The 26,090-nt window shown below is 38.4% G+C and overlaps 3 protein-coding genes and 1 long non-coding RNA gene across 5 annotated transcripts in view; all 4 read left to right on the top strand.

The window, feature by feature from the left end:
- The first annotated feature begins 826 nt into the window (after positions 1 to 826).
- Positions 827 to 1,394, top strand: LOC103984952 (uncharacterized). Its single transcript, XR_010496441.1, has 3 exons — positions 827 to 985; positions 1,147 to 1,219; positions 1,328 to 1,394. It is a non-coding gene; the product is annotated as an uncharacterized LOC103984952 (long non-coding RNA).
- Positions 1,395 to 2,455: 1,061 nt separating this feature from the next.
- LOC135637721 (transcription factor MYB4-like) lies at positions 2,456 to 3,920 on the top strand. Its single transcript, XM_065150465.1, has 3 exons — positions 2,456 to 2,640; positions 2,773 to 2,902; positions 2,996 to 3,920. The coding sequence occupies exons 1-3, from the start codon at positions 2,511 to 2,513 to the stop codon at positions 3,501 to 3,503; spliced, it is 768 nt and encodes a 255-aa protein (XP_065006537.1). The 5' UTR covers positions 2,456 to 2,510; the 3' UTR covers positions 3,504 to 3,920.
- Positions 3,921 to 6,254: 2,334 nt separating this feature from the next.
- Positions 6,255 to 13,201, top strand: LOC135638011 (probable serine protease EDA2). Its single transcript, XM_065150935.1, has 13 exons — positions 6,255 to 6,489; positions 7,775 to 7,900; positions 8,497 to 8,652; positions 9,511 to 9,693; positions 10,111 to 10,227; positions 10,578 to 10,631; positions 10,703 to 10,774; positions 10,928 to 11,036; positions 11,134 to 11,230; positions 12,200 to 12,294; positions 12,457 to 12,531; positions 12,754 to 12,837; positions 13,067 to 13,201. The coding sequence occupies exons 1-13, from the start codon at positions 6,325 to 6,327 to the stop codon at positions 13,144 to 13,146; spliced, it is 1,413 nt and encodes a 470-aa protein (XP_065007007.1). The 5' UTR covers positions 6,255 to 6,324; the 3' UTR covers positions 13,147 to 13,201.
- A 2,814-nt stretch (positions 13,202 to 16,015) lies between these two features.
- The window catches only part of LOC135638685 (probable E3 ubiquitin-protein ligase XBOS34), a 10,382-nt gene continuing 307 nt past the window's right edge, over positions 16,016 to 26,090 (top strand). Inside the window, exons 1-10 of one of the 2 annotated variants that reach the window (XM_065151957.1) lie at positions 16,019 to 16,175; positions 16,280 to 16,390; positions 16,534 to 16,648; positions 17,712 to 17,792; positions 17,884 to 17,972; positions 18,087 to 18,178; positions 18,336 to 18,417; positions 19,031 to 19,133; positions 24,945 to 25,030; positions 25,260 to 26,090. The exon at positions 25,260 to 26,090 is cut by the window's right edge and continues 307 nt beyond it. In XM_065151957.1, coding sequence (XP_065008029.1) covers positions 16,289 to 16,390; positions 16,534 to 16,648; positions 17,712 to 17,792; positions 17,884 to 17,972; positions 18,087 to 18,178; positions 18,336 to 18,417; positions 19,031 to 19,133; positions 24,945 to 25,030; positions 25,260 to 26,066 — 1,557 coding nt within the window. In that variant the 5' untranslated portion in view covers positions 16,019 to 16,175; positions 16,280 to 16,288 and the 3' untranslated portion in view covers positions 26,067 to 26,090. Of the gene's footprint in view, positions 16,391 to 16,533; positions 16,649 to 17,711; positions 17,793 to 17,883; positions 17,973 to 18,086; positions 18,179 to 18,335; positions 18,418 to 19,030; positions 19,134 to 24,944; positions 25,031 to 25,259 lie in introns of both variants that reach the window. The other variant, XM_065151955.1, reaches the window with a different exon arrangement.

Below are 26,090 nucleotides of genomic sequence, written 5' to 3'. Positions count from 1 at the left end.
GTCATCTTGTATCTACATTGTTTTTTTTGTAATCAATAGATCCACTTCTATGACATTGTAGCATTCCACCGAGCCCACAACGCTTGGTTTTGGGTAATTAAGTCTCTTTAAACTCATTAGCTCTTCCTCGTTCTTTACGATCACATGATTTAATACATTTATGTCCTTCGAGCAATTCTCCTTAATCAATAGAAAGACATATTGCAACTCTTATATATTGTCTCTACTATTATGTTGTTGGGTTCATGTCGATTCTATTCTCCTTTGCATTCTTGGTAATAACGTTTGCTCACTCGATCTTATCATTTGACTTATCAAACTCCTTCAGACGAATTATAAGTTTTGAAATAATCTAACTCTTTAATAATTCTGATTATATCTCTGTATAATCTCATCAGTGATATAGTAATTACTAAAGCTTTCATATAATATAAAATTTGATGTAGAGACAAAAGAACGTATATCATGATATTTACTCCTTAAATTCATCATCTTTTTTGGACTTTTTTTTTTTTTGTCGTTGTGTGTCTTACTAAAATCTAAGTTCCTCACCCGTATTAAAATTAGATATGTTTAACCACAAGAAAATTAGATGTCATCGTTTTAACGCCGTGCATCACACGGATTTCCTTCCTGTACTCAGCTGCATGTAGAACAGTTCCAAGCTCCAATCATTTGAAATGGTCAAACAGATATGTGCATCGCTGCTGTTCGGCGCCATAGTTGACTCCATTGCCGGCTTCTTTCCGTCTTCCAGCCTCCCTTCTCTGACCTCTGACGGTTGACTTCTTGCAGGAAATGAACTACATCAGATTCTCTTCATATATGCATATACAGATAGATATTCCCAATCTCTTGTCGAGCGTCGCCTGGTCTGCTCTCAAGCATCGAAGGAAGAAGATGAACTGGATCAGCCGAAAGATGCATCTCTACAACGTAACCATGGGCCTCTACATGCTCGACTGGTGGGAGCGCTGCCTCTTCAGTATCCTTTACTCTCTACTCGTATCTCTCCATAGTCCATCGCTCCTCTCCATGTCACCGCTGAAGGCACCACTTTGCTTTTGTTCCTTTGCTCAGTTCACCAATTAAGTGTAGTATGATATGCATGCTTCCGAGCTTAGTGTGGATCTTTAACTTTAGCAGATGTATTGTTGCTTACTTTGCTTTGGTTTATCTGCTACAATGGATCTCGATTTGCCACGGAGTTTTACGAAGGGTAAGTCTTATGTCCACAGTCTATTTCTTGTTCTTTTAGCAAAATATATAGTAGCTCAAATTTTATGGACTTAAATATTATTCTATTCGTGTTTCTTTTATCTTTCAGTGGCCATCTGAAGTATAAACTTTTGGTCGACGGAAGGCTTCCAAATGGATGGAGCATACCATCCTAATCATACTCAACAACAACACAAGAATGTGAGAGTTCACACAAAACCTGTGGAAGGCATGCATTTATTTCTTCTTGGTTTCTGAGAAAAGAACAACAGGAGACTATTCCTTTGATAGTAGTATGTAAGCAAATTATATTTGTATTTGTGCTTGTAACTTGTCCTATAGAGAATGCAACTTAATGCATTCGTTGAATGATTCATTTTCTATGTCTTGTTTGTTTGTGTGATTCATTCATAGTTTGATTAAGAGCTTAAAATATGTTGTAGCAGTCAGTAATTAGCCAATGAAATAATGCCAAATTGCCCACAACGGACAAAGCGGCCGTCCTGCAATGAAATGATGTCAAGTCGCTCTTTCCGCCATTACGTGACGCCGTTGTTTTATGCGGAAGGCAATGAGCCAATCGAACTCTCGTGTTTGACTGCCGTGGCCGTTCAACAACTCGTTAGTGGACTCGAATTGATCGTTGACCGCAATCGATTAATTATAACGTATTCTTAATTCAATAGTGTCCGCATGGCTTCACTCACGTACGTGAAAACAAAGACCAGCTCAAAGATACCCCGCCATGTGTTGTTGACCAAGTGATCCGTGGGGTCTACTTGCACGCCCATGCTCATGACGTTGGCCATTTCCTATGCATATATGTATGTCGTTGATGTATCTTTAAGAATATGATAGTGCATATCTCATGTTCCTTGACGGTCAAACTTTGAAGCCACGAGCTGCCAAGAGTTGACGATGATGAGATACCTCCATCACAACAACGAGCAGCAATAATTCATGTTTGCTGATTCAAAGCTCAGTTGCCTTCCGTAATAGGAACTTTGAATAGTAGTCGAGTTCTTTGAGAAGATGCACGAACGTGCCTATTCTGTAAGTCAATTCCTAGAGTCGTACGGCAAACGAGTGTGACGCAGACAATCTTAGGAAATACCCATTTGCTATGTGCCACCGTTTCCAGGAAGGTGAACAAGTGACGTCTCCTTGCACTGATTTCTCTCACGTTGGAGATTTGATGTCGCGTATAAATAACTGAAGCAGGAGTGGGAAGCAGCATAGTCTCCTGCAAAGCCTTCTGAGAGAGGAAGGAAGGAAAGAAGTGTTTTGGCAACATGGTGAGAGCTCCGTGCTGTGGGATTGGTGTGAAGAAGGGGCCATGGAGTCCGGAGGAGGACGAGGCTTTAGTAGGTTACATCCAGAGATGCGGCCACGGGAATTGGCGTGCGCTGCCGAAGCAAGCCGGTGAGTACTTAAGGTTAACTGTCGTGTTGAAGGTCTTCGAGATCTTGTATTAGGGTTTAAGCTGGCCCCTGGAGAATGGAGATGAAGTCACTCCTCTCCATCCCTACTTGTCCTGAATCTATTTCTACTCAGGGCTTTCGAGGTGTGGGAAGAGTTGCAGGCTCCGGTGGATGAACTACCTGCGGCCTGACATCAAACGAGGAAACTTCTCCCTGGAGGAACAGGAGACCATCATCAGATTGCACGAGACCTTTGGGAACAGGTAGAGCTCCTCCGTCTCCACCTGCACTCTCGATGCATATGAGGTTCTTGGCGAGTCTCTCATGCAGTGAGTAATATTTCCTCTTGCCGATAGGTGGTCTTCCATTGCTGCCAGCCTACCTGGCAGAACGGACAACGAGATCAAGAACGTGTGGCACACCCACCTGAAGAAGCTTGTCAGCCCCAACACTTCATCCAGAGAACCCAAGAAGAAGAAGAAAGCAGGTGGTTCCCGGTCAAAGAAAGCGTCGGAGCCCATAACCATGCAGCTCGATACAGACTCAGAGAACGCGATGTTTGTGTCAGTGGTGTCAAAGGCGCAATCAAATAGCGACTTCTCGTCCTGTGGCACTGATTCACCGACGGTGTCGAGAGAGATCAGTGACGATGCAAGGGGAAGCTTCTCCTCGGACGCATTCCCGGAGATCGACGAGAGCTTTTGGTTGGACTCATTCTCAATGGATGACTCTGCCTCATCCGTCGATCTTCCGCCGGTCAGTGAGCTTTCCAACCTGTTGGTATCATCCGACAGTGACGACATGGACTTTTGGCTGCAAGTTTTCGAGGGAGTTGGAGATTTGCAGGAGCTGTCACGAATCTAACAGATAGTCCGAGTACTAAAATTCATCTGACATCAATTCTTTCAAGAACTGAACGGTTTGGTGGTGACCAACTGACAATTCAAGATAGAACGACAAGAACAGCAGCTCGAGAGGATTTCTTTTGGAAGAAAAGATTGATTGGAAGCATTTGGTCGAGCTATTATTGATTGGGCAATACGAGGGACCAAAATAGCAAATGTATCGGATTTCAATTTTATATATTACCGGGATGTTGTGCAATCAGATATATATAAGGAAAAATTATTCCCCATTTCTCTTTTTTTTCTTTGTGTGTATCGAAGAAATCAAAGGATGGAGCCGCTGATAGGAGAAAAGTCTACCCCCTTATTGTAGCTCACCATATGGTCGTTCGATTAGCACAAGGAATGAGATTGGTATAGCATGATATAGCAACCTAAGTGTAAGAATAATGGTGAATCCAAAAATATATATTTTATCTATATTGTACAATATTCTTTTGGCCTCGATTTACTTAAAATTTACTTATTTACTATTATGAAGCTCAATTATTGTTTATCTACGATTCTACTTTCCACCTCACTCGACTTGAGCATAAGAGAGATCAATTCGGGCACCGTTAGTTGGCTCCTTAATGGACCCCCCTTTGATGAACTAATACACCGTGGACAGTGAGTCAGCACGGCTTGGTCCACGGGGCGATATCGGGAATCTCCGGGCGTCTCAGTTGGTCCTCGGGACCGGTCAATCGTTGCCCTGAGGATCGACGTCTAGGGCGCGAGCGGAACTTTCGCTTCAGACAGTGGCGATTTCCTGCAAAAGAAAAGACCTTCGTCGGGTCTTCCCCGACTTTGGTGCCTCCGATGATTAGGTCAGTGGTCTGTGGGATCTCCTTTTCTTTTTTTTCTCTCCCCTGGTCGGATGCTTAGCCAAGGATTTTATACTACTATACGAGGGTCGGTCGTACGCGGGTTTGGCGCGACGGTCGGCTCTCGAGGGGTGAGAGGGTACCTTCGCATGGTTGTTGTCCGGAGGTGTGCGGAGCGGCGCCGTTCGAGACGTGTAGGACAATGTCGTTTCGGGGCACGCGAGACGGAGCTGTCCCGGAACGCGCGGGACGACGTCGTATGATGCCGTCTTGAGTTTTCCTGGGCAGATCATACTGAACAGTGCCCTGGTACGGGATCTGGTTTGACGTGTGAGGGTATTCTCCTTGTTGACTTAGCATGGCGGTACATAGCATTGATTGTAACGTGGTAGGACTGTCTAGAATGTCCCTTATCACCCCAATCACCCCCTTAGTTATCTCCGACCTATCTTAAATGGAATCGAGCTAGTTGCATTTAGTTCACAAGCTAAGGACAAAACATCAATGAGATTCCTCTCAAAAACCAAACAACAATAGAAGGATTGTAAGCAAAAGCAATGCGTTGTGAGTCAGATTCATGAACTGGTCATGTGTTAAGATGATGGCTTTAATCCACAAGGAGATGACACCGGCTTGATGGTTGAGAAATTTAGAATCATTTCAGTTTAACCAAAGAAGCCCAAAACAATTAGCAATCATACTTGTAAGACATTTGGTTTGGGTGAAACTAAGGGAGGCACCTTCCTTAAGCCATTGGTCCTATATAACCAGTTGTAAATGTCACGACTCCATCAATAATTATGACGTTTTTAGCTCAACGGTGACTTCATACTGTGACTAATTTATGTCAATTAGACATCGGGCTTGATGGTTGAGAAATATAGAATCGTTTTAATTCAACCAAAGAAGCCAAAAGAGTTAGCAATCACACTTATAAGAAATTTGGTTCAGTGAAGCTAAGGGAGGCACCTTCTTCAAGCCATCGGCCTACGACCAATTGTAAATGAAATTAAAGTTAATAATAATATATTCATTAGATCCTTAAAAGTTAGTTTAAGTCTTATCCACTTTTTATGTGGGACGAATCGGGACGGAATGTTATAGTAAAAGTATGTAAAAGTAACATTAATGTTAAGCTATAAAATATTTTAGCAATTTAAAGCAAAGAAACATTCAAATACGATAAGGTTGAGCTTGTGAATGAATGGATTTAGATAAATAGTCAAAAAATAGACAAACGATTCCGAAGAAGCTTCCCGGCAAACACTTTGGGTAAACCTAAATATTTCATAACATCGTCTATCCACATGAAGTCGTCTCTTTTTGTTAGATTCCTTGTCTCAACATGCTTAACGAAAGAGGTACCATATAGAATATGCGTCGAAATCTAACTATCGTCCCTAGGGATGTTAGTAGTGTGGATGCAAAAAAAAATGAAGAAAATTTTACAAGTTAAAAGAGGGTGAAAGCAGGAAGAACGAAGAGATCTTCCGAGAAATCAGACATATTTAAATCTATCAAGTTTCTCCACATTAATTAGTTGTTCTTCTCCATTGTCAAACCATGAAGAACTTCCATTCAGTTTGGTATCCTATTTATTAGTCATTAGGTGTGTGTTGTAAACCATCCTTCCTATTTATTGGCCATTTTTATCCCTCATCAAGCCACCACGAACTTCCATTGACTTGGGATCCTATTTATTGGCCATTAGGTGTGTATTTTGAGCCATCCTTCCTATTTATCGGTCATTCCAAGTTATTGGTTGTTTGTCTCTCCCGTCAAACCAGCAAGAACATCCATTGGGTTGGCATCTCTTCATGACCATCCTTTTTTCTTTGCAACATATTCGCATTGGTACGTTGGGTGCCAGTATAAATGTGCAACACCTAAGAACGAAAGATTAACCTCCCAAGAAGAAAGAGATCTTGGGAGCAAGATCTCTTTTCTTCTTCCTCTTCTCTTCTTCCTCCAATTATGATGAACCTCAAGGCCTTCTCCTTCTCTTTTCTTCTTCTACTCTTTTTCAATGCCTCCATGGTAGAGACGCATGGTTTTCGCTCTCGCAAATTGTATGATAGCAACATGCTCACCGAGAAGGAGAATTGGTTTGATCAGAATTTAGATCATTTCTCCCCCACGGTTAAGTCCTTTCTTTGTTTCTTTATCGTTTCCTTTTTCTTTTCTTCTTTTATATTTTTTTGCTTTTCCTTTGTTCTCCACTATTACTTGAGAAGTTTTTTATATAAAGTTTGGGATGAAAGTTAAGCTCGTTCGGAATAATTTATTATTTTAATCATGATGTATTTGCTAAAAAAATAGTTATATCGATAATTATATTGATCATATGCAATAGAAAGCAAAAGATTAAGGCTATATAGATATCGACTTAACCTTCTTATTTTGATACATGGGAAGATACCTATAATTTCTTCCTATGCCGAAGAGGATGACTATTTTGCTAATCAACAAGAAACAAGGTATTAGTCAATCAAATATGTCGGTGTGAACCGAAACCTATGGAACTATTGATAAGGATAATCTTTACATAAACTATTGTGGATATTTAAATCATAGGCTATTATATTGTGCAAAGTGAATGATATTTGTTGTCATAAGAAGTGAACAATAGCAAAGGTCTTGTTGCAACATCGTCTTTCACAAAGTCAAATATAGATCCTAGATTGTTTCAACTCGATAACACTAACAAAAGAAAGAAATATGGTCAAATTGTGCTAATTGTGCTAATAATAGAGGTAGAGAAGAAAGAAGAAGTGAGAAGTGATAATGCCAAAAGGAGAGAGAGAGAGAGAGAGAGGAGAATGGGGCTAATGATGAATCATAAAAACTAATAGAATCTCATCCATTTTTATTCAACATACATTTCTATGAAATTGCTGCCTCATTTATAGACAATGTTCTACCCTTATCTTCTTCTCCACCTCGAACTCAATTTCGATAATCGATCGATCTTTGCTAAGCTATTTCCTACTTTACAGAGGAAATTTGAATTTAGTATATTTATATTCTTCAGAGGCCTAAACATTTACCGAAAGCGGAATTAGAATGCGTAAACTTTAATTAAAATTCATGAAAACAAGTTTAGAAAAACTTAAAAATAAAAATGACTAAAACTTAAATTTGAACTAAACATGGGTAGAAATCAGATTCAAGTATAGATTAAAGTAGACAACATTCGACCGACTTACACAAATCGGGTTTGGTATCTCACAAAAGATCTTGGGTTTCATAAAGCATTGTTATAGGGAGTATTAGCATTCACAAGAAGATCTCTATTTAATGCTTATTCTAAGTATTGTTGTTCACATGTCTTTCTGATCTTTTTCTTCAACATCTGTGTTTGTTATTCATGCATTTTTGGATTGGCTTTTGCTCAAAAAAGTGTTTGGACATTTCTCCAATGCAGGATCATTCTACATTCAAGCAAAGATATTTTGAATATCTTGGTTACTATAAGCCTCCAGAGGGACCAATCTTCCTACTTGTTGGTGGTGAATCTGAACAGATTGGGATTGGCAAAAGTTTTTATACTGTAAGTAGAGTCTTTCTTTCAATCATGAAAAGAAATTGTATCACAACCTTACTTCAAAATTTTGCAGTGGGATAATAAATTAATTTCCTTAACAATTGAAGTTGTCATATATCAAACGATGAATTTGATTCATGTTAAATCAATTTTTAATTATTTTTAGTATTTGCAAAGTCATTTGAACTTTCGCAATACTTCTGTGATGATAATTTATACTTTTCGGTTGTATTTTCATGTAAGTGGATAGACATTCCACATTCTTTTTGCATTTTGGAACAAATATTTGGTTTCTTGAAAATCTAGTATGAGTAATCATGATATAATTGGAACTTATGATCTTGTTATTGTGTGTTTGCCATTAGATTGTCTAAATAACTATTGTATGTTAGTGTCTAAACTGAAAGAATGAAGAGTGTAGTATGAAAGAAAAGTTTGATCTTTGCAATAGTGTTAACTATAGAAGGTGAAAACATGAATGAAATTTGTGATATGTAGAAGCTAAAATTTTGTACCGATCTTGTGTAAAGGTCTATGCTTTCGATCAAATGACTTGGCGTCGACTATCGTTGTTGTTTCTCTAATTTTGTAACAACATGTAGGAGCTAGCGGAGAAGTTTGGTGCTGCCATAGTTTCTATCGAGCATCGGTATTATGGGAAGAGTACTCCTTACAAGGAATTGACAACAGAAAATCTAAAATATTTGTCCTCAAAACAAGCTATATTTGATTTGGCTGTTTTTCGCCAATATTACCAGGTAAAAATTTCACATTCTTTCATGATTAATGTGATCCCTCAATATTTTTTTGTTTCATTCGTATGGCTCATTTACTACGCATTCGATTCTCTCGGATATTATGTCGTGTATGTGTTGAATCATAAGTTTCATGGTTTAAATTTAATTGATGAAGTTTTCTTAAGTGTCCACTATGCGATGCAAAACAATGTGTGTTAGGCATAAGACCTTATTTCAAACCAAGACATATAATAGAGGATGTGAGCCTTATTGAGTCAAGAAAAAATCTTAACTCACATGATTGTATATAAACAGTAAATGTACTAAATCATTTTCCTTTATAATCATGACTAAATGTAAGCTTTAATTGGATTGTTCAATCACATATTATGAAGTTCTTTCAAGAGTTCAAAATACAACATAGATTTAATTTGTTAGACCAACAAAAAAAATAAATCTCATTCATCGAATACTCTTATGTGTCCTTTTTACGATATTTTTAGTGTTAGAGATATGACTTTACCGATCTTTTGTATCGATTTGTATTTAACAATGATGAGTTCAGGGAGAAAATTATGTCTTTCTCGATGTAAGCATAAGATCATTCATGTAATTAACTAGACAACCAATTTAGTCAAGATGCTTATTGCATCAAGAATCACAATCCCTAGCATTTGCTTTGTAAGGCTTTCTTTAATGGCTGAGATCATCTTCTGATGATATAAAATGGATTAATAGAATATTATAGTTTGAGGACAAATGATAAGTTGGTCAATTAATAATTTCTTTCATTTAAAGTTTTGTTATCCCCACTTTCACTTCCTATTGATCTATAAATCTCTATAACTATTCCATATAGCTAACTCTTCTTTTCTACAGGAATTGTTGAATGCAAAATATAATGTTTCGGAAACCGAAAATCGATGGTTCGTAATTGGAGGTTCATATTCTGGAGGACTTGCAGCTTATTTTCGCTTGAAGTTCCCTCATCTAACTTGTGGGGCTTATGCAAGCTCAGCTGCTCTTATAGCAATCTACAATTTCACAGAATATGACCAACAGGTGCATAAGCATTTGCTACCTTTTGCAATGTTGGATATCATGTTTTATGTTGCCATATATAATGAAATGCTCCATAGAAACCTATCATATAAAAAATTCATGAGTTTTATACTTCACTAATGGTGAAAATATGGAGAGAGAGAGAGAGCGAGAGAGAGAGAGAGAGAGAGAGAGAGAGAGAGAGTATTTGCAAGGATAGCATTATTTTGGGAGAGAATAAATTGAATGGTTTCACCAATCAAAACATTAAGTAGCTTTATCTTAGCTGGACCAAAGAAACAAATTGCTAAGCTAACCTGACCATTAAGTAGTTCCATACTGAAGAAAATGAATACTTAGTATTCATTGGGGTGGAGACTCTTAGATGGTCCCATTTTGGCTGCTCATATCTTCTCTTCATTGTTGTCTTTTTTGCAGATTGGAACTACAGCTGGACCTGAATGCAAGACTGTGCTTCAAGAAATCACTCATCTTGTTGATGAACAGCTTAACTCTGATAGGCAATCAATCAAAGAATTGTTTGGTGCATCTAAGGTAACACTTCATTGGTATCTTTCTTCTGCATTTTTGCTCAAAACTGATGAAAGATTATTATAATAATGGTATATACATTTTATACTTGTATTTGGCCCCCTTTTTGTTTTGTTAAATCAAACATCTCTAGATCATCATTCAATTAAAAGTTATTGAATGATCAGTTCCTCGTAATCAGTGAGGCATTGCATAGTTAAGTAAAAATTACATAATTAATATTTATGTTTTTGATTTTGAGTAGGGAACCTCATCTTTTTCTACTTTTCATGTTTCCAAATAACTATTATCATGAATATATTATGCCGATACGAAGACTATCTTAGTCATTTGAAATTATTTATCCGATATAGATCGACAACGACGATGACTTTCGATTCCTAGTTGCCGATGCTGCAGCCCTGTCGGTAAGCAAATCATTTGAATACAATCGAGTTCTTTTCAGAATTTTATTTCTAATTCTTCTCGAACCTTTCAGCTACAATACGGCTTTCATGACTTTGTATGTGATCTTCTTGTTAATGCCAAAAAGAATGGCTCCAATATATTGGTATGCTCTCCTCTATTCCTCTTATGCATTTGATGGATCGGATCATTGGGGCATGGTTGGATTTCATTTATGCAGTTCTTCTATGACATGTTTTGATAATATAATAATCGATCGCGAATGAAGAATATGACAATCTAAATTTGGTGATTGCAGGAAGCATATGCAGACTATGTGAAGAATGTAGCTAACCAAGGAATATTTGGTGTCACACTTGAATATTATGATCGTTTATATTTGAAGGATCCAACTAGTGGAAATAGTGGTACTGTTTTCTTTGATCTTTTAACCTCATATAAGGTTTGAAGTTGTGCTTTCATATTCCAAGCATTGATAGCATTTTTCTTTTCTCCTTCTAAAAGCTTATCGATTATGGTGGTTCTACATATGTTCTGAGATGGGATATTTCCTGGTGGCACCACAGAATGATTCTATTCGTTCAACAAAGCTTGATGAAAGGTACTATTTCATCCAACAATTTAGCCGCGATATTCGAAAATTCTCATTTCATCCTATGCTAGAATAATTTAGTTTTACAAATATAAACTAATCAATCAAACACACTTTGAAGAACTTTTTCTAAGAATAACATATGAAAATATTAAGCTTCTACCAATCTATAATATCCTAGCGTTGTTCACATCGGTTCATATGAAGGAAAGTAAATTATCAGTACAAAATTGCCAATGGTAATTGTTAATAAGATATAATGTGTGCGACATAAAGGACTTTGGATCGATTTGGTCTTGCAGTTATTCCGGATTGTATAGCAAGCTAGAAGAGCTAGAAGAACTTAACCGATATCGAGTAATTTGATGCGAAAGTTACTTTGAATAGCTAAGACATGTTCTCATAATTTTTTGAGGTATAGAAGTGGAATTATGCACTAGCATAGTATCATAAAAATGCTATAAAAGTTATAAAAAAAACAATTGGGGGACTTATTTAGGATGAGGATATGCTTAGTTGACCAAATTTATAAAATGAAAAGTTAGAAAAGGTACTTTGAGCTAAACATAAAATTCTAGAAATAATACAAAAAATAACAAAATTTATGAATTAATGCTTATGAAGATAATTAAGTTAAATGCTCAACTAGATTTTTAGAGGAACTAAGGATCTATGACAACTTGTGGGGGCATTAATATTACTATTTGAATTGGCCATTCATGTATTTTTTTTCCAGGAAACAATTGGAGAGTAGATAATGTAACATATTATTATGATTCTTATAATTTTGATCTTGATAGAAGGGCCATTACCTAAAGCAACGCATTACATCTCTCTTAAGAATATAAGCATAGTTTCTGTCAATTTGAACTGAAAATATTTAATAGATTATAAATGTTAGATATGACATAGGTAGAATATGTATCTATTTATGATTAGATTTTGTTAGTTCTTAAAATATTCTTTTGATTACTATAGATACAATTTAGACTTCTGCAAAGACATATTTGGGGAAGGGGTTTATCCTGATTCAGACATGGCCAACACTTATTATGGAGGAAGAAAATTTGCAGGTATGCTCGTTTTGTTTTGTGTATGTGTGTGTATGTATGTATATATATATATATATATATATATATGAGTTATATCTAAACTAAAGAACATGTTTAGATTCGTAAACAAGAAAATCGATATGTGATTGATCTTATTCATATTTAATTTTTTTGAATATGTAGGTTCAAGAGTAATCTTCACCAATGGCTCCCAAGATCCATGCCGCCATATATCTAAGCAAACATCATCCAAAGACTGTAAGAGTGGCTACCAAGCATTCATTATCTCGATCGTTAATAGTTCAGATTCATTTCCATAGATATTTATAGCTCTAGAATGAATTTGATTATTTAGATACTAATAATATCTATAACTTTGTTATACGAATGAATTATTGATTTGTATAACTCCGATAGTCATACGTATTACATTTTACTATTCTTCATGCTAATTATAAATGGCTCGTTAATCTTTTTTAGTGCCTTCCTACATGGTCGAGTGCAATGGATGTGCACACGGTATCGATGTTTTGGGATGTCCTTATGCACCCGAGGATACCAAAGGTATAGCTAAGTTCCTCTCGTTTGATCGATCATATGTTGAAACCAACTAAATCATCAATGCATGACTTCTCGATAATATTTATATTTGATTGGTATTCACAAAAATGATTATAATTATTCTTCGCAATATGGAAAAAATTATAATATCAATGTGGCAAATTTCAATTTTTGTATCTTATCGATATGTATAGCCAAATTACATGCTCTCATATGCACTACATTCGTTTAGGTGATGTGTGTCGTCAAGCAGTAAGTGAAGTGAGACAAAAAATAGCACAAGACATCGACATGTGGCTTTCGGATTGCTAAGCTATAGGAGGGAGTTTTATGAGTCATTTGAAGATATTACTAATGATATGTATCCATGGAGACATTTCAAGATTTGTATACTGTTTACTTGATTCAAAGAATCAAGCAATATATTTCATACAATTCGATCTTATTTCTATCTATTATGCCGTGGATAATGCTTGACAAACAACCTATTTGTAGCACTAATCATTTGTATAAGATAGCAATACAACTCTTAACCTTCATTCACAAAGATCACAGACTAGGAAATATTAACTAAATATTAAAAATACATTTAGAACACATGGCTTTACTTTTACAATCCAATGGGTTATTGAATTATCTCCTCTTTCCTACTATTAATCTTACATAAAGGTATAATCTATCGAATATTTGAAGTCCTCATGAGTTTTTAATCATGTATTCCAAAATTGTAAGTGGTGAAATACTTTTGTTAAATAGTTTTAAAATAAATAAAAAATATTAGTAAAACTAAAACAAATAAAAAAATATTTTTTTGGTATAAAACTCTCATATTTGTTTTTCTAAACTACTAATGTAGATATAGAATGTAGTGAAGTACAATAGGAAAAAATGAATTAGGTTTATTAATATAATATAATTATATTAGTATCGAAGCAATTCAACCTTAAGCATCAAATTTGTATGTACTGAATACGTAAATATAATCGCATAGATACCAAAAAATAAATGGCAAAAAAGGAAATTATTTGTCTAAAATGCTAATCATATTCGATATGATAATACACATTATATAACAATATTGGCTTAAAATATAATACATATTGATTAAGTTATTCTTTTTAATCCAAATGCTAAGTCGGTATATCTGTGGATTGAGAATTTTACGTCGAGAAACTACGTATAAGATTCTTAGTTTTAATTTTGTATTTATGTTATAATAATTCCAATCAATCTTGTTTTCTTGACATTTTCACTTTTTTTTGTTATAATAATTCCAATCAATCTTGTTTTCTTAACATTTTCACTTTTATATTCTATGTTTAATTATAAATATATGTTTTTTTATTGGTATATAGTGAAAAGCATGTTAATAGGTACGTCGTTCTAACTTTGGTTGATATAGATTAACATAAAATTTGATAAGATATAGGTACGTCGTAGTATGACATACTATTCGATATGGTCGATACATAATCCCACAAGGGATCGATACGAATGCAACATACTGATTTATAAATATATCCCATCGTATCATATCGATACGTTAATATGGTTTGATACATAATATCGTATCGACAATTAATCGGTAAGACAAATCATAGATCAAGGTATATGATGCTTTGGTCTACTTGGTTAAGTTATTAGTGATGTAATACTTTCTATGTGTTCAAGATAGTGATTTAAAATTTTTATAATTAATATATAATTAATGGGAGTATCTACGTTTATTCATAGATGTAAACAAAATCTAACACAACTTATCACTACGACATGTTTTCCACCTTCCAAACTATAACTAGAAGATGGGATTCAAGAATGTTGACCTTTATGCACATGAACAAGTCCTCTTCCAAATCAATTTGTGTGATGGAGGAGGCATCGTAGAAATCAAACAACATTAATATGTTGTCTCAACAGATATCCTAATAACTAAGACATTAATATGTTGTCCAAACATATATCCTAATAGTTAATACATTCGGGTCCGAGTGCATATATGAGTGTTTTGTATGTGATTTAATGTGATGAAAATTTCTTTCTATTTTTTAAACTAATACGATCAAATTTTAAGATTTTTTTTTAAGCTATCCATAAGGGCAAAGTTTTAAAAAAGACTCTTATTTTTTATTATTTTTAGTTAACATCTTATTTTAAACAAAATTCCTATAGAGCTTTTCTTTTAGACGATGATACTGTCTCTACCTTCGACTCGTAGCCGTCACTTTCAACCCACACTAGCTCCCTTTGTCAAGGTGACGACGGGCAAAGGAGTGGCTTGGATGACGAAAAAGACATCTAAGGGTGAAGACCGTGGCAACCCTCATGCTTCCTCCTTCCTTGCACGTAACCCTTACACCTCATCCACCTCCTCCCCCCCCCCCCCCCCCCCCAAGCCAAGGGTAAAAGCAATGGCAACTCTCGCACCCCACCTATAATCAACATTGTGGAGGGGGGGGGGAAGGGTTACGACAACAACATAAACAGTTGTAAGCGATGATAGTGAGGGCGAGAGAGCATGGGTCGCCATCAACGGTAATAGATGAAGGTGGTGAGCGAAAGGTGGGGGAGTCGATCGTTGAGATCACTAAAGACAAAAGCGACGATCGATGTGACGGAAGTAAAGAGAAAATCATCAAAGAAAAGTACGTTACATAAGAATCTTTAAAAGGAAGGTTATAAGAATTTTTCAAAAATAAAAGTTTTTTATTAAAATAATTTATCTATCTCGTGATGTGATACATGAAAAAAGAAATTAAATTAAATAGGAATCACATGTTATTATTGAGTTGAGATAATTTACTCAAAACAATTTATCTATCTCGTGGTGTGATAGATGAAAAAATAAAATAAATTAAATAAAAATCACATGTTATTATTGAGTTGAGATGATTTAATCTTAGAATGGTAGTGATATCAATCTCTAACACATTTAATTCATTTTACATATACAAGAAATTTATAAGACATTATTCCAAAACAAAATCAACTGTATAAATCATTCCGAATATAATACTCCATGCAATGGAAAATAATGTGATACATTCTTCTGATTGATGTCAAAAAACTTGCAGTGTTCCTAATTGATATTTTTTTGCTAATTTTCATTTGCAGTATAATTTAATTATCTATATAGATAATTATTTACATTCGTATGTTTATTTAATACCCAAAAGCAAATAATCTTCTAGAACAAAATTTGTGCCATCAAGCCCGAGTTCTTCCTGAGCGTCTTCGCTCCTTCGTTCCTGATTTCCTCCATCGATTCCTCTCATTCTCCATTAAAGGTCGCATCTTTCGGCGTTTCATCGATCTTTTTTGGGGAAAGGAGATCCCTTTTTCTGGTGCCGGATTGGCTTTCCTGTTGTTCTGAGAGCCCTTTTTGGAGAGGCTCAATCTCTTCGTTCGATTTATGTTGTTTAACTAGGGTTTTGATTTCTGGAGGAAGGTCTTCTCCATGGGAGCGCAACAATCCAAGGAGGAATTGCTCTATCAGCAGGTCAACTATGGCAACATCGAGGGGATTAGAGCCCTTCGCAGCCAAGGCGCCGGACTTGAAGTAAGTCACACAATTACACGTCGAATGTGTTCGGTCAATTACGATATGTTGGAATTCCAATTGCGTCGAACTGTAAGCGAATGCTGCGAAAGAATTTTGGAAGTTATGTTTTCTTGGATTGGCTTCTTGGTGTTTGTTTGCAGTGGATGGATAAAGAAGGGAAAACCCCCTTGATCGTTGCGTGCTTGAGGCATGATCTCTTTCCTGTCGCGAAGGCGCTGATTGAAATGGGTGCCAATGTCAACGTATACAGGCCTGGTGAGAAGTTTATTCTGGTGCCATATTCAGGCCATATTCAGGATTTTGTGTCACATCTGGTTCACCTCAAATAAGAAAAAATGCATCATGTCGAAATAAATCTGCCACGAAATTAATACTAGGTTCCGTAATTAATACAACTTGAAGTATGAGCTAGGGTTATTTTAACAGGTTCTTAGAGCCGAACTAATTGATGCCGATGGAAGCTATGTCACCTTGGTTTTTGTCCCTCCGTGTAAGATGGCAAGATCCATAGAGTTGAATGATGATTCTGTTTTTTTTTTTTTTGGGTTATTTATGAGTATTGTTGTTAACTTAATCAGGTACGCAAACTGCAATATTTACTTATAATTAATGATGTGTTGATACTTCTTGAGTAAGCAGATGTTTTGAGAGGCTTTTAGCTCATTCTTTGACAATCTATACAGAAATTCATAATCGAAAAGAAAGAGAAGAAAAGAAAGAGAAGAAAAGAAAAGAGAAGACTGTTTTTGCCTTGTCCTTTTAGGATGAAGAGGAAAGGAATGAAGGATCAATTAAAATTTTCTTCTACCCCTAATTTTCCATTTTTTGTGGTTAGAAAACAGTGATTTGTGTATGTGCGTGCCTTAGGTCGTTGTGTGTGTATGCTCATAATGCCCGAGTGTGATTCAATCTACTTCTCTCCTTTTGTGTCCTAAATTTGTAACCAAATAAACAACATAACTTTCTATCATCTCTTTGCTTCTCTTCAAATCTCTCCCTCAACACTGATTGCAAGGCATTGTGGTTTTGTACCATTTTCATTCTTGTTTATTTCTACACAAGTGGCTTTTATTTTTCAAGGCATTTGTTACACAAATAAAATCTGCATGCTTTATTGAAGAACTGGGTTTGTAACCAAATGAATTATGACATAAAATCTGCTTATAGCATATGTCTCATTTGGTGTATTATAATTTTCTTTTTTTTAATTTTTTGGAGCAGGTATATGTACCTTCATCTTTTTTTGTGTGTTTTCTATTAAATTATTGAAAATGGAAAAGTATGTGAAGCTTTAAATTCCTTTATTTTTCCACTGTAGGGTGTCATGCAGGAACTCCCTTGCACCATGCTGCAAAGAAGGGCCTTGAGCAAACTGTTCATCTCCTTATTTCCAATGGAGGTACATCTATGTCAGCAACTGTTCAAAATATTCTTTTTCCTCTTGCATTTTCTATTGTTGATGGTTCTTGTGTACTTCGTAAATATCACAGCAAATCCATTCATTATGAATGATGATTGTCATACTGCACTTGATTTGGCTAGAGAAAAGGGGCACATTAATGTTGTCCGGGCCATTGAGGTATGCTAAATCCTTGTTGACTTTTAGTTTTAGTCTCTGTTATTCATGGATTCTAAATTTGTTGTGTGATTGCAAGTTATATGTGGTTCTTTTGTTGATGTCGCTTGTTTTCAGAACCGGGTTTCTCTTTTCGCTGGATGGCTGCGTGAAGTTCATGGACCAGGCTTTTTGGAAGCACTTGCTCGACAACTGTTGACACGGAAAATGTCTGTATATTCTTTTATTAGTTCTTTATGTTTATATAAGTTTTTTCCTTGAGAAACATCATCTGTGATTAGTATAACCTAGAGAATATATTTATGTGAACTTTTATTTCCTTAAAGAGTTCTGAAGATGCTGATCATCATTGCATTGATTCTGCAGTTGGGTAGTTGTTTTGCCAAGTGATGCTCGTAATCCAACAAGACCCCTCAAGTTTGAGTTAGCTATTTATTCTGATCTGCAGGTATAACACAGAAGCGTCATCATGTATGGGTTCTCCATTTCCATCTCTAAGATGATTTCTTATCTTGCTTTCAATATTTTGCTGAACATTAATATTAAGCCACCAGTAGTTTGACTATGTATGTTGCACATTTGGCAAATATTACCACTCATGTTTGTATGCAGAAAATGCTTTAGCAAGGATACTTTGTGCACCTTGTTCAAGCATTTTTTGCAACAAATTACCTTTTCATAATTGCACTTTGATTAATATAATGATCTGAGCAATGTTTATTTTTGTCTGGCCTTGAGAATTCATATTTGTCCCACTGGAGTGTGGTGTTTTCTTTTTGAATATTTTTTGTATTGTGAATTTCAATTGTGAAAGTCATGCTGATTTATGACTAAGAGCACAGTGTATCAGTTTTAGAGGAGGGCTGGCCAAAGTATTAGTTTACTCATAAATGAATCATCTTTAATCTCTAGACAACATTTAGATTTACATAATTTTGAACTGAGTTCCGTTTGTTATTCCTTTTATCAGGAAAAGGCTAGATACTTTTCTTTTTCCATTGAAGTAGTCAACAAATCAGTTAGGTCATTGGTTTCTACTCACTCAGTTTTTTTTTTGGCAGACTGCGAGACCACATACTGTTATTCAACTCTGGAACGTTCATATTGAAGAGCCCAAATTCAACCAAGTAGATCCTGCTGTTATCATTGTTGATAAAGCTACAAGTATGTCTCTCCATTGTTCTAGAATTTGTTAAATGAGAGAGAGTAACTTGAGAAAAGCAAATACAAGGTGTAACATGGTTTGGAGTTCTTCCTTAACAAACTCTTGTTACCTAAATATTTTTTAAAAAAATAAAATATTATGTTTTAAAAAAAACAAACATGTGTTCTATCTTCAAAATGCTTCTGTAGTCTCTGAGAGTATCAAACTTCTTTTCAGCTCTGTAATCTTTTGGCTCTTCTCCAGAGGCCAAAATGCTTACATTTCCCACTCCACATGCTTGTGAATCCATGACTTTCAAATTTTGTCACTGAATTATGTTCAGAGACCCTCCAGGCTGACACGGACTTAGCTGGTTTTGCCTAAGTCGTGCGGCACCCTTATGCGTCCGTCCGCAAAAGTCAGCCTCCCCGAAGCCTCCCATCGTCCCTTAGGACCAACAAAAGAGAGAACGGGTTAAAGAGAACGCCTCAATCGGGATCCACAAGCAAACATGTCCGAAAAACACTTCATAGACAATGCAAATTACAAACAGACTTTACAAGCTCTGAACAGTGGCACAACAAAGGGTAAAATGGTCCATTACAGACCGAAAAGCTCTCGCACGTGTCCACATGACACGACCTTTATTTACAAGCCTAAAGAGGCCACCAACCCAACTAAAATGGGACTTATAAGCCTTCGGCTGTCCCTCTACACACTGTACAAGGCATGAACATGCCAACAGACACGGACAGATATAAGCATTACATCAAACATCCTGTTTCAAAGTTTGTCCGTGACATTCTCCCCCACTTATCCCTTCGACGTCCTCATCGAAGCCTTTGTGAACACTGCAACTCTTCGCCTTTACTGAGTCTTCAATCTTCTGCTCCAGCTGCAATGCGCCTCTTGGCTCCCAGCTGTTCTTCGCTGCTGTTTCTGAGTAGTCGAACCTTTGATCCGCCATGCTGCTTCAACTCGCCAATGACTCTGACTCTGGTGTGGGGTTGGCTGAGTTGTATTGATCCTCGTTGATTCCTACGGATCCACCAAATGAAGGAAAAGACCATCCTTACTGCGCCAGTCTCTCAAAATTTCCACATGCTGCTTGAACTGGGTGGATGCTTGTTGGAGCTTTAACGAGCATCGCCTCGCAAACTTCTGAAGTTTTGGGTCCTTCCTCCACAAAATCTGCTCATTGACTCTTCTTTCGGTTAGTTGTCACATCCAAGTAGGTTCGCATCACTTCCACTTTCGATTGGCATTTCGTTGGGAAATGAAGCGGACAATCTACTCTCAGTAGCACTGATCACCGTCGGTGAGGATTTGACAACTATTGTCTTCCATTATCTTCGAAGGGTCTTTGAACTTGTGCAGAGCTCCTCTGCTGGATAGATAAGAGAACTGGGGTACTCGGTTTCGCCCATTCTCTTAAGAGTTGAGAAGGCAAAGGTTACTTGACTTCGCCCGCCTCCTCGAGGTTGTACTTCATGCATCGAGCTGGTTACTGGTCTTCGCCTGCTCTTTGCTCACACTTCTGAAGCACTTGAAGTGTTTGCACTCCTTGCGTTGAGTTAGCTACTGTGATTCACCTTCTCAATGCCATCGAACTTCTGGAATGCGGGAAGTTTTCACCCCAACTTGGAGTAATTCTCTGATAGATGAGGTCGCCTCTGGGATTGTACCGTCTTCTCTATCAACCCTGCCGCCTACTCCACTGAGTAGCAAAGGTACAGCACCGCGTACTGCCTGCTTCGTTCCTTGGTCGTGCACTCTTGCATGACCCGAAGTCCTTCACTTACGGCTATCTTGATGAGAAACTTGTTGACACCGGTCTTACGAAGTTTCTTGGCCTCTGCCCTTCAGCCTTGTCTCGGTACTTGGAGATTGCCTCTGCATGCTCCACCTCCTCGGCCCCTTTCACGACCAAGCGCTCTCCCTCCATGAGAGCAAGGGATCAATGACTTGCACGAAAGTCCCACCTCTACGGTACCATGGCGCTGCCATGCCCATGGCCCTACTATCCGTCGCCTCCCCTCTGTATCCCTTTTCTTCACAATCAGTAGAGATGTCTCCATGGCACTCCTCTGAGTCCACCTCCATTCTAACTGATGCTTGATTTTGGGTAGCTAAGTCCCTCTGGACTCGTCGTCGCTTCATCGCCCCTTTCACGACCCCCTGCTTCAACACCACTGTGTTCTCCAAGCAGTCCGTTTGGTCGATGGAAAGACAGACTGCAACTCCCATGCATGGCCTCTGCCATCACGTTGTAGAGTTTGCACCGATTCTGTTCTCCTTAGCTTCCTTGGTAGCAACGTTCGCTTACTCGACCCTGTCCTCTGACTTGTCGGGCTCCCTTAAGCGAATATGAGCTCTGGAGCAGTCCAACTCTCCAGCTTCTTCGATCATACCTCTGTATGATCAAGTCCCTCCCATGGAACTCACTGGTACTTGCATTCGAACTTTTCCCTTGGTGGAACACAGCCCCCATATGCTGATGACCAAGGCTTTCATCCGATGCAAAATTCGATGCACGCCCGGAAGACCCGCCTCTGCGATACCATGGCCTTCACTCCTTGAATCCATAGCCCTTCTTGCCGTCGTGTTGTTCACCGAAGTGGAGCTTCCAGTAACTCCCGATCATACCTCCATATGATCTCATCCCTCACGGGACTCTGTCGTGTGCGTCGCATTGCCACGAACTGTTCCACCACGATCCACTGCACCATGTCGCCTCCTGGTGACATCTCCATTGCATTCTGATCCTTGTGGAATAAACTCGAATTGTGAACCCTCCATGTGTGGCCTCTGCCAATATATCGCAGGGTCTCCTCCACCTTCGATTTTGTTCGCTCCTTTGACAATCGACCTTCATCCACCCACTCTTGGGTCACACCTAGATGAAGCACTGCTCTAGGACAGTCCGTCGCCTAGTAGCTCCCAAAGTCCACCGACTTCACTGTAATTTGTGCACCATTGTCTGGATCCTGGGCCTCTGCCCCTACCAGCACAATCTCCGCTGTGCACTGCTTCCTTCATAGCAACTTGAATGGCAACACTATGGCATATTCTTCAAGAGTACCCGCCTCTGCGTCCTCTTGCCCCGTGTTAAGGCCTTCTGAACCCAACTTCGCCTCCGCAAATTGAGTCGCCTTAGTTCCTCCATCAAATGCTCCTCCGAGATAAGGTGCATGTGCCCAGAAGCTCCCTTTGTCTTTGGCACCATGCAAGATGAGTCCGCTCCTCATTTTTGCATTGAGTCAATGGTGGCCCTCGCGCCCACCATTCCACGGGTCAGCCCTCCCTTGAGTCCGATCTCCATATTGACTCTAAGTGTGCCTTCATTTAAGTTGCTTCAGGTCGCTCCCCCACTTGATCTCGCAATGCATCCACCAATGCATTCTCTCGAGCGAGATCATGCGACAACTCCTCACCGCTTGCTCAATCCATCGAGCTTCGTGAAGTTGTTGTTTGTGAGGTACTCCTCCTCAACATGTGAAGTCCGTCTTACATGATTCTCCCTCTGGAGAGCCGGGACTTATCCCTACTGGATAACTACCCCGTTGGAGCAACATCTCTCTTCATTTCGGAGACCACCATCCCCTTGGACTACTCCGATCTGCTGAACAAACTATGCATTGTTCTGCCTCCTGCAAACGCACTTGCTAGATTGCGACTCCACGTCCATAGAGCCCCTGCTGCACCCCTCAAGGCCTAGCAATATGCTGAACTCATTGCATACTTCAGCCTCCTACGGACGTATCCTTCACATGCCGAAGAGAAAGTTTCAATGCTCCATGGCGCCGAGTCTCGGTCGCCTTGGGATGGCCACGAACATTCCATCGTCCACATACAAGCCCATGCATGAGTACCAAATTCTTCGAGTTAGCAATTCCCCTCACCTCTATGAGCTTTGCATAACTCTTTTGGTCGTTGAGCAACTCATTCCACCTTGGATGGTCTCATTCTTGCCAAGCGCCTCGCTTGCCTAGAGCACCGTCAAGTATAGTTGTCAACGTTGAGCCGTAGCTCAAACTCAGCCATCCCAACCTTTGTGCGCTCCAAATTCTTCCAAGCTTGCCTGTTCTCGTGGTGCCTCTTGCGCGAAGGGTTGGCCATTCCTCTGAATGCCAATCTCAGATGCTCGCTCCTCTGAGCGACTCCTTTCCCTACATCTCCATGCCCGTTTTCCCTCAAACGGTCGCGCGTGTGCTGACTGCCCTCAACGCAGCCCCGCTAGGTCCCCCACGTTTGCATGTCAAGTGTTTCTATGAGTGCTTGTCCCGCTCTGATACCATATGACACAAACTTAGCTGGTTTTGCCTAAGTCGTGCGGCACCCTTGCGCGTCCGTCCGCAAAAATCAGCCTCCCATCGTCCCTTAGGACCAACAAAAGAGAGAACGGGTTAAATAGAACGCCTCAATCGGGATCCACAAGCAAACATGTCCGAAAAACATTTCATAGACAATGCAAATTACAAACAGACTTTACAAGCTCTGAACAGTGGCACAACAAAGGGTAAAATGGTCCATTACAGACCGAAAAGCTCTCGCAAGTGTCCACATGACACAACCTTTATTTTCAAGCCTAAAGAGGCCACCAACCCAACTAAAATGGGACTTATAAGCCTTCGGCTGTCCCTCTACACACTGTACAAGGCATGAACATGCCAACAGACACGGACAGATATAAGCATTACATCAAACATCCTGTTTCAAAGTTTGTCCGTGACAGGGCGGTGCTTAGTCTGGCTTCAGGCTGGTGAAAAAAGATTCTATATCTTACATCTATGGTTCTTTATATTGTTTAAAACAAATTATCTACTTTAGTTTTTTGTTTTGTAGTGGCAAACATCTCATTTTATGTTTCTGTTTAAACTTCTCAAGCTTAGGGGTGCATCAACTTCTTATATACTTTAGGTCACCTTTTGTTCCAGCTCACTATTTGAACTCTACTGGTTCACATGTGCTGGTGACTACTTATGGAAAAGGTTTCCTATAAAATTGATTGAGTGCTTACAGTCAGATTAATGTTTTATACCACCTGAATTCTCAATTCTTTGGTGCATAGATAGTTCCAATTTATCCCACTGTAGTCTGTGGTTACATGCTTTGGTATTATTGCATGTAAACTATGGTCGTCACTGGTAAGCAATATTTTGATTCTATGCTTCCAAATTTTATTAGGTGTATATATTGGCATATCATACTTTTAATTGTTTGTAAACTATTGGAAGTTCCTTTCTTGTTTGTTTTTATGTTATGTGAAGTCTTCATTGTAGTTGCCCTGTAGTGATCATACATAATTTGTTTTTTTATGTATTGGTTGGATGTAAGTTGAAGAAAGAAATGGAAAAAGATTGTGTGTATACTACACTACTGCTTCTAATGCATAGTGCTATCAGCCAAAAGATACTATTCTCCTTTTTTTCCACTGCATTTTGTTCTTTTTCCATGTGGTAACCCAAGTAGCACATAATCCAGAAGAATTTCTTCATGAAGTCCATTGTACCCTTCCATATGTAGTGTCTTTTAGGACCTCAGGCAATCTAACTTGAAGGGATTTTTTTTTTTCCGGAAGCTACTTCTCTGATGTTGCTTGTCCTTGGGACTTAATTATACTAGATGTTTTGGGAACATCAATTATTAAGCATGATAGACTCGATCCTTTCAGTGAAGATTGATGGCTGATAATGAACATTAACTGAGGTTGTTTTAATATGAGAGGAGGTTTTCCTACCATCAGAAACACCTGCATCTTGTGGATTAATTGCAGTATTATTTCTCAGATCAGTTTTATGTTTGTAGATTTAATTATTCCTTTTATTCAGGAGCGCGATATAAGTTTTTATCTGCATATGAAGGTGACAAACAACAATTACGATGGTTCTTCAGTGCATGCCAAGGAATTTCCCAGGTATTTACTTGTCAAAATAAATTCCATCCAAATTATTCAAGTAATTTTCTATGATCGTGTAGCATAAATTCCATCCTGGGAACCATGTCAATTATAAAGCTTACTGAAGCATTGGAATTTTACTTGCATTTCTAACATCATAACAATTGCATTATTTTTCCACCTGCATGGTAATGGAATTCGAATTTATCACTTGCTTCGATGATCTGTAAATTGTTGCCTGGTACAGGTCATGGATTGCATTTCAGCAATGCCAACAGGCACCTTAGTGCCTAGTCCACCGCAAGTAATTTCACATGCTTCAACACAATCAACAGCTGCACCTACATCAAACCCGGAAGATATAGAGTTGGAAATGGCCATAAATGCCTCCACACGGACAGCTATAGCGGAGGGCATGCCTCCTCTTATCCAATCTGATCCACAAACAAGCAACACAAATGGTTGGGGCAGCTCTTCGGATAACTCTTCTTACAATGGCTGGGGCACTCCGGATGTTGATGCTCCTTCAAAGGTGAATGGTCAAGTGCTAATGAATGAACCGAATACATGCAACGGGTGGGCTGTGCCTGAGGTCCAGCTGAATACAAATGCATTGCAACCTTACATGCGGAACCCTGATACTCCAGTTGTTCAATCATCCCAGGGGGCACCTTCTACCCAATTTGTTCCTTCTGCTCCTCCAATGATGGCAGATACATTTTATGATGGCCCTATCCACTACCCATCTATAGATTGCAGCCCCATAGATCTAAGCATGCCGCTTGTGAAGACTGCATCTGGAACTTCTGAAGCTAAAGATAGTTCTACATCCAGCTCGTCCAAAACAGGAACCGGCGAAGACAAAGCAGGCAGTAGTAGCACGACAGGTTGTTGTGTGATCTGTTTGGATGCTCCAGTGGAGGGAGCATGTATTCCATGTGGGCATATGGCAGGATGCATGTCATGTTTAAGGGAAATTGAAGCGAAGAAGAATTGGGGATGCCCTGTTTGCCGCACCAAAATAAACCAGATTATAAAGCTCTATGCTGTCTGACCGATCAGACCGGCTATGCAAGGT

The sequence above is a fragment of the Musa acuminata genome, chromosome BXJ3-5 (assembly GCF_036884655.1).
Source record: "Musa acuminata AAA Group cultivar baxijiao chromosome BXJ3-5, Cavendish_Baxijiao_AAA, whole genome shotgun sequence".
NCBI classification, from domain to species: domain Eukaryota; kingdom Viridiplantae; phylum Streptophyta; class Magnoliopsida; order Zingiberales; family Musaceae; genus Musa; species Musa acuminata.
The sequence above is the reverse complement of the archived record's forward strand: the minus strand, read 5'-3'. Positions and strand labels throughout refer to the sequence as shown.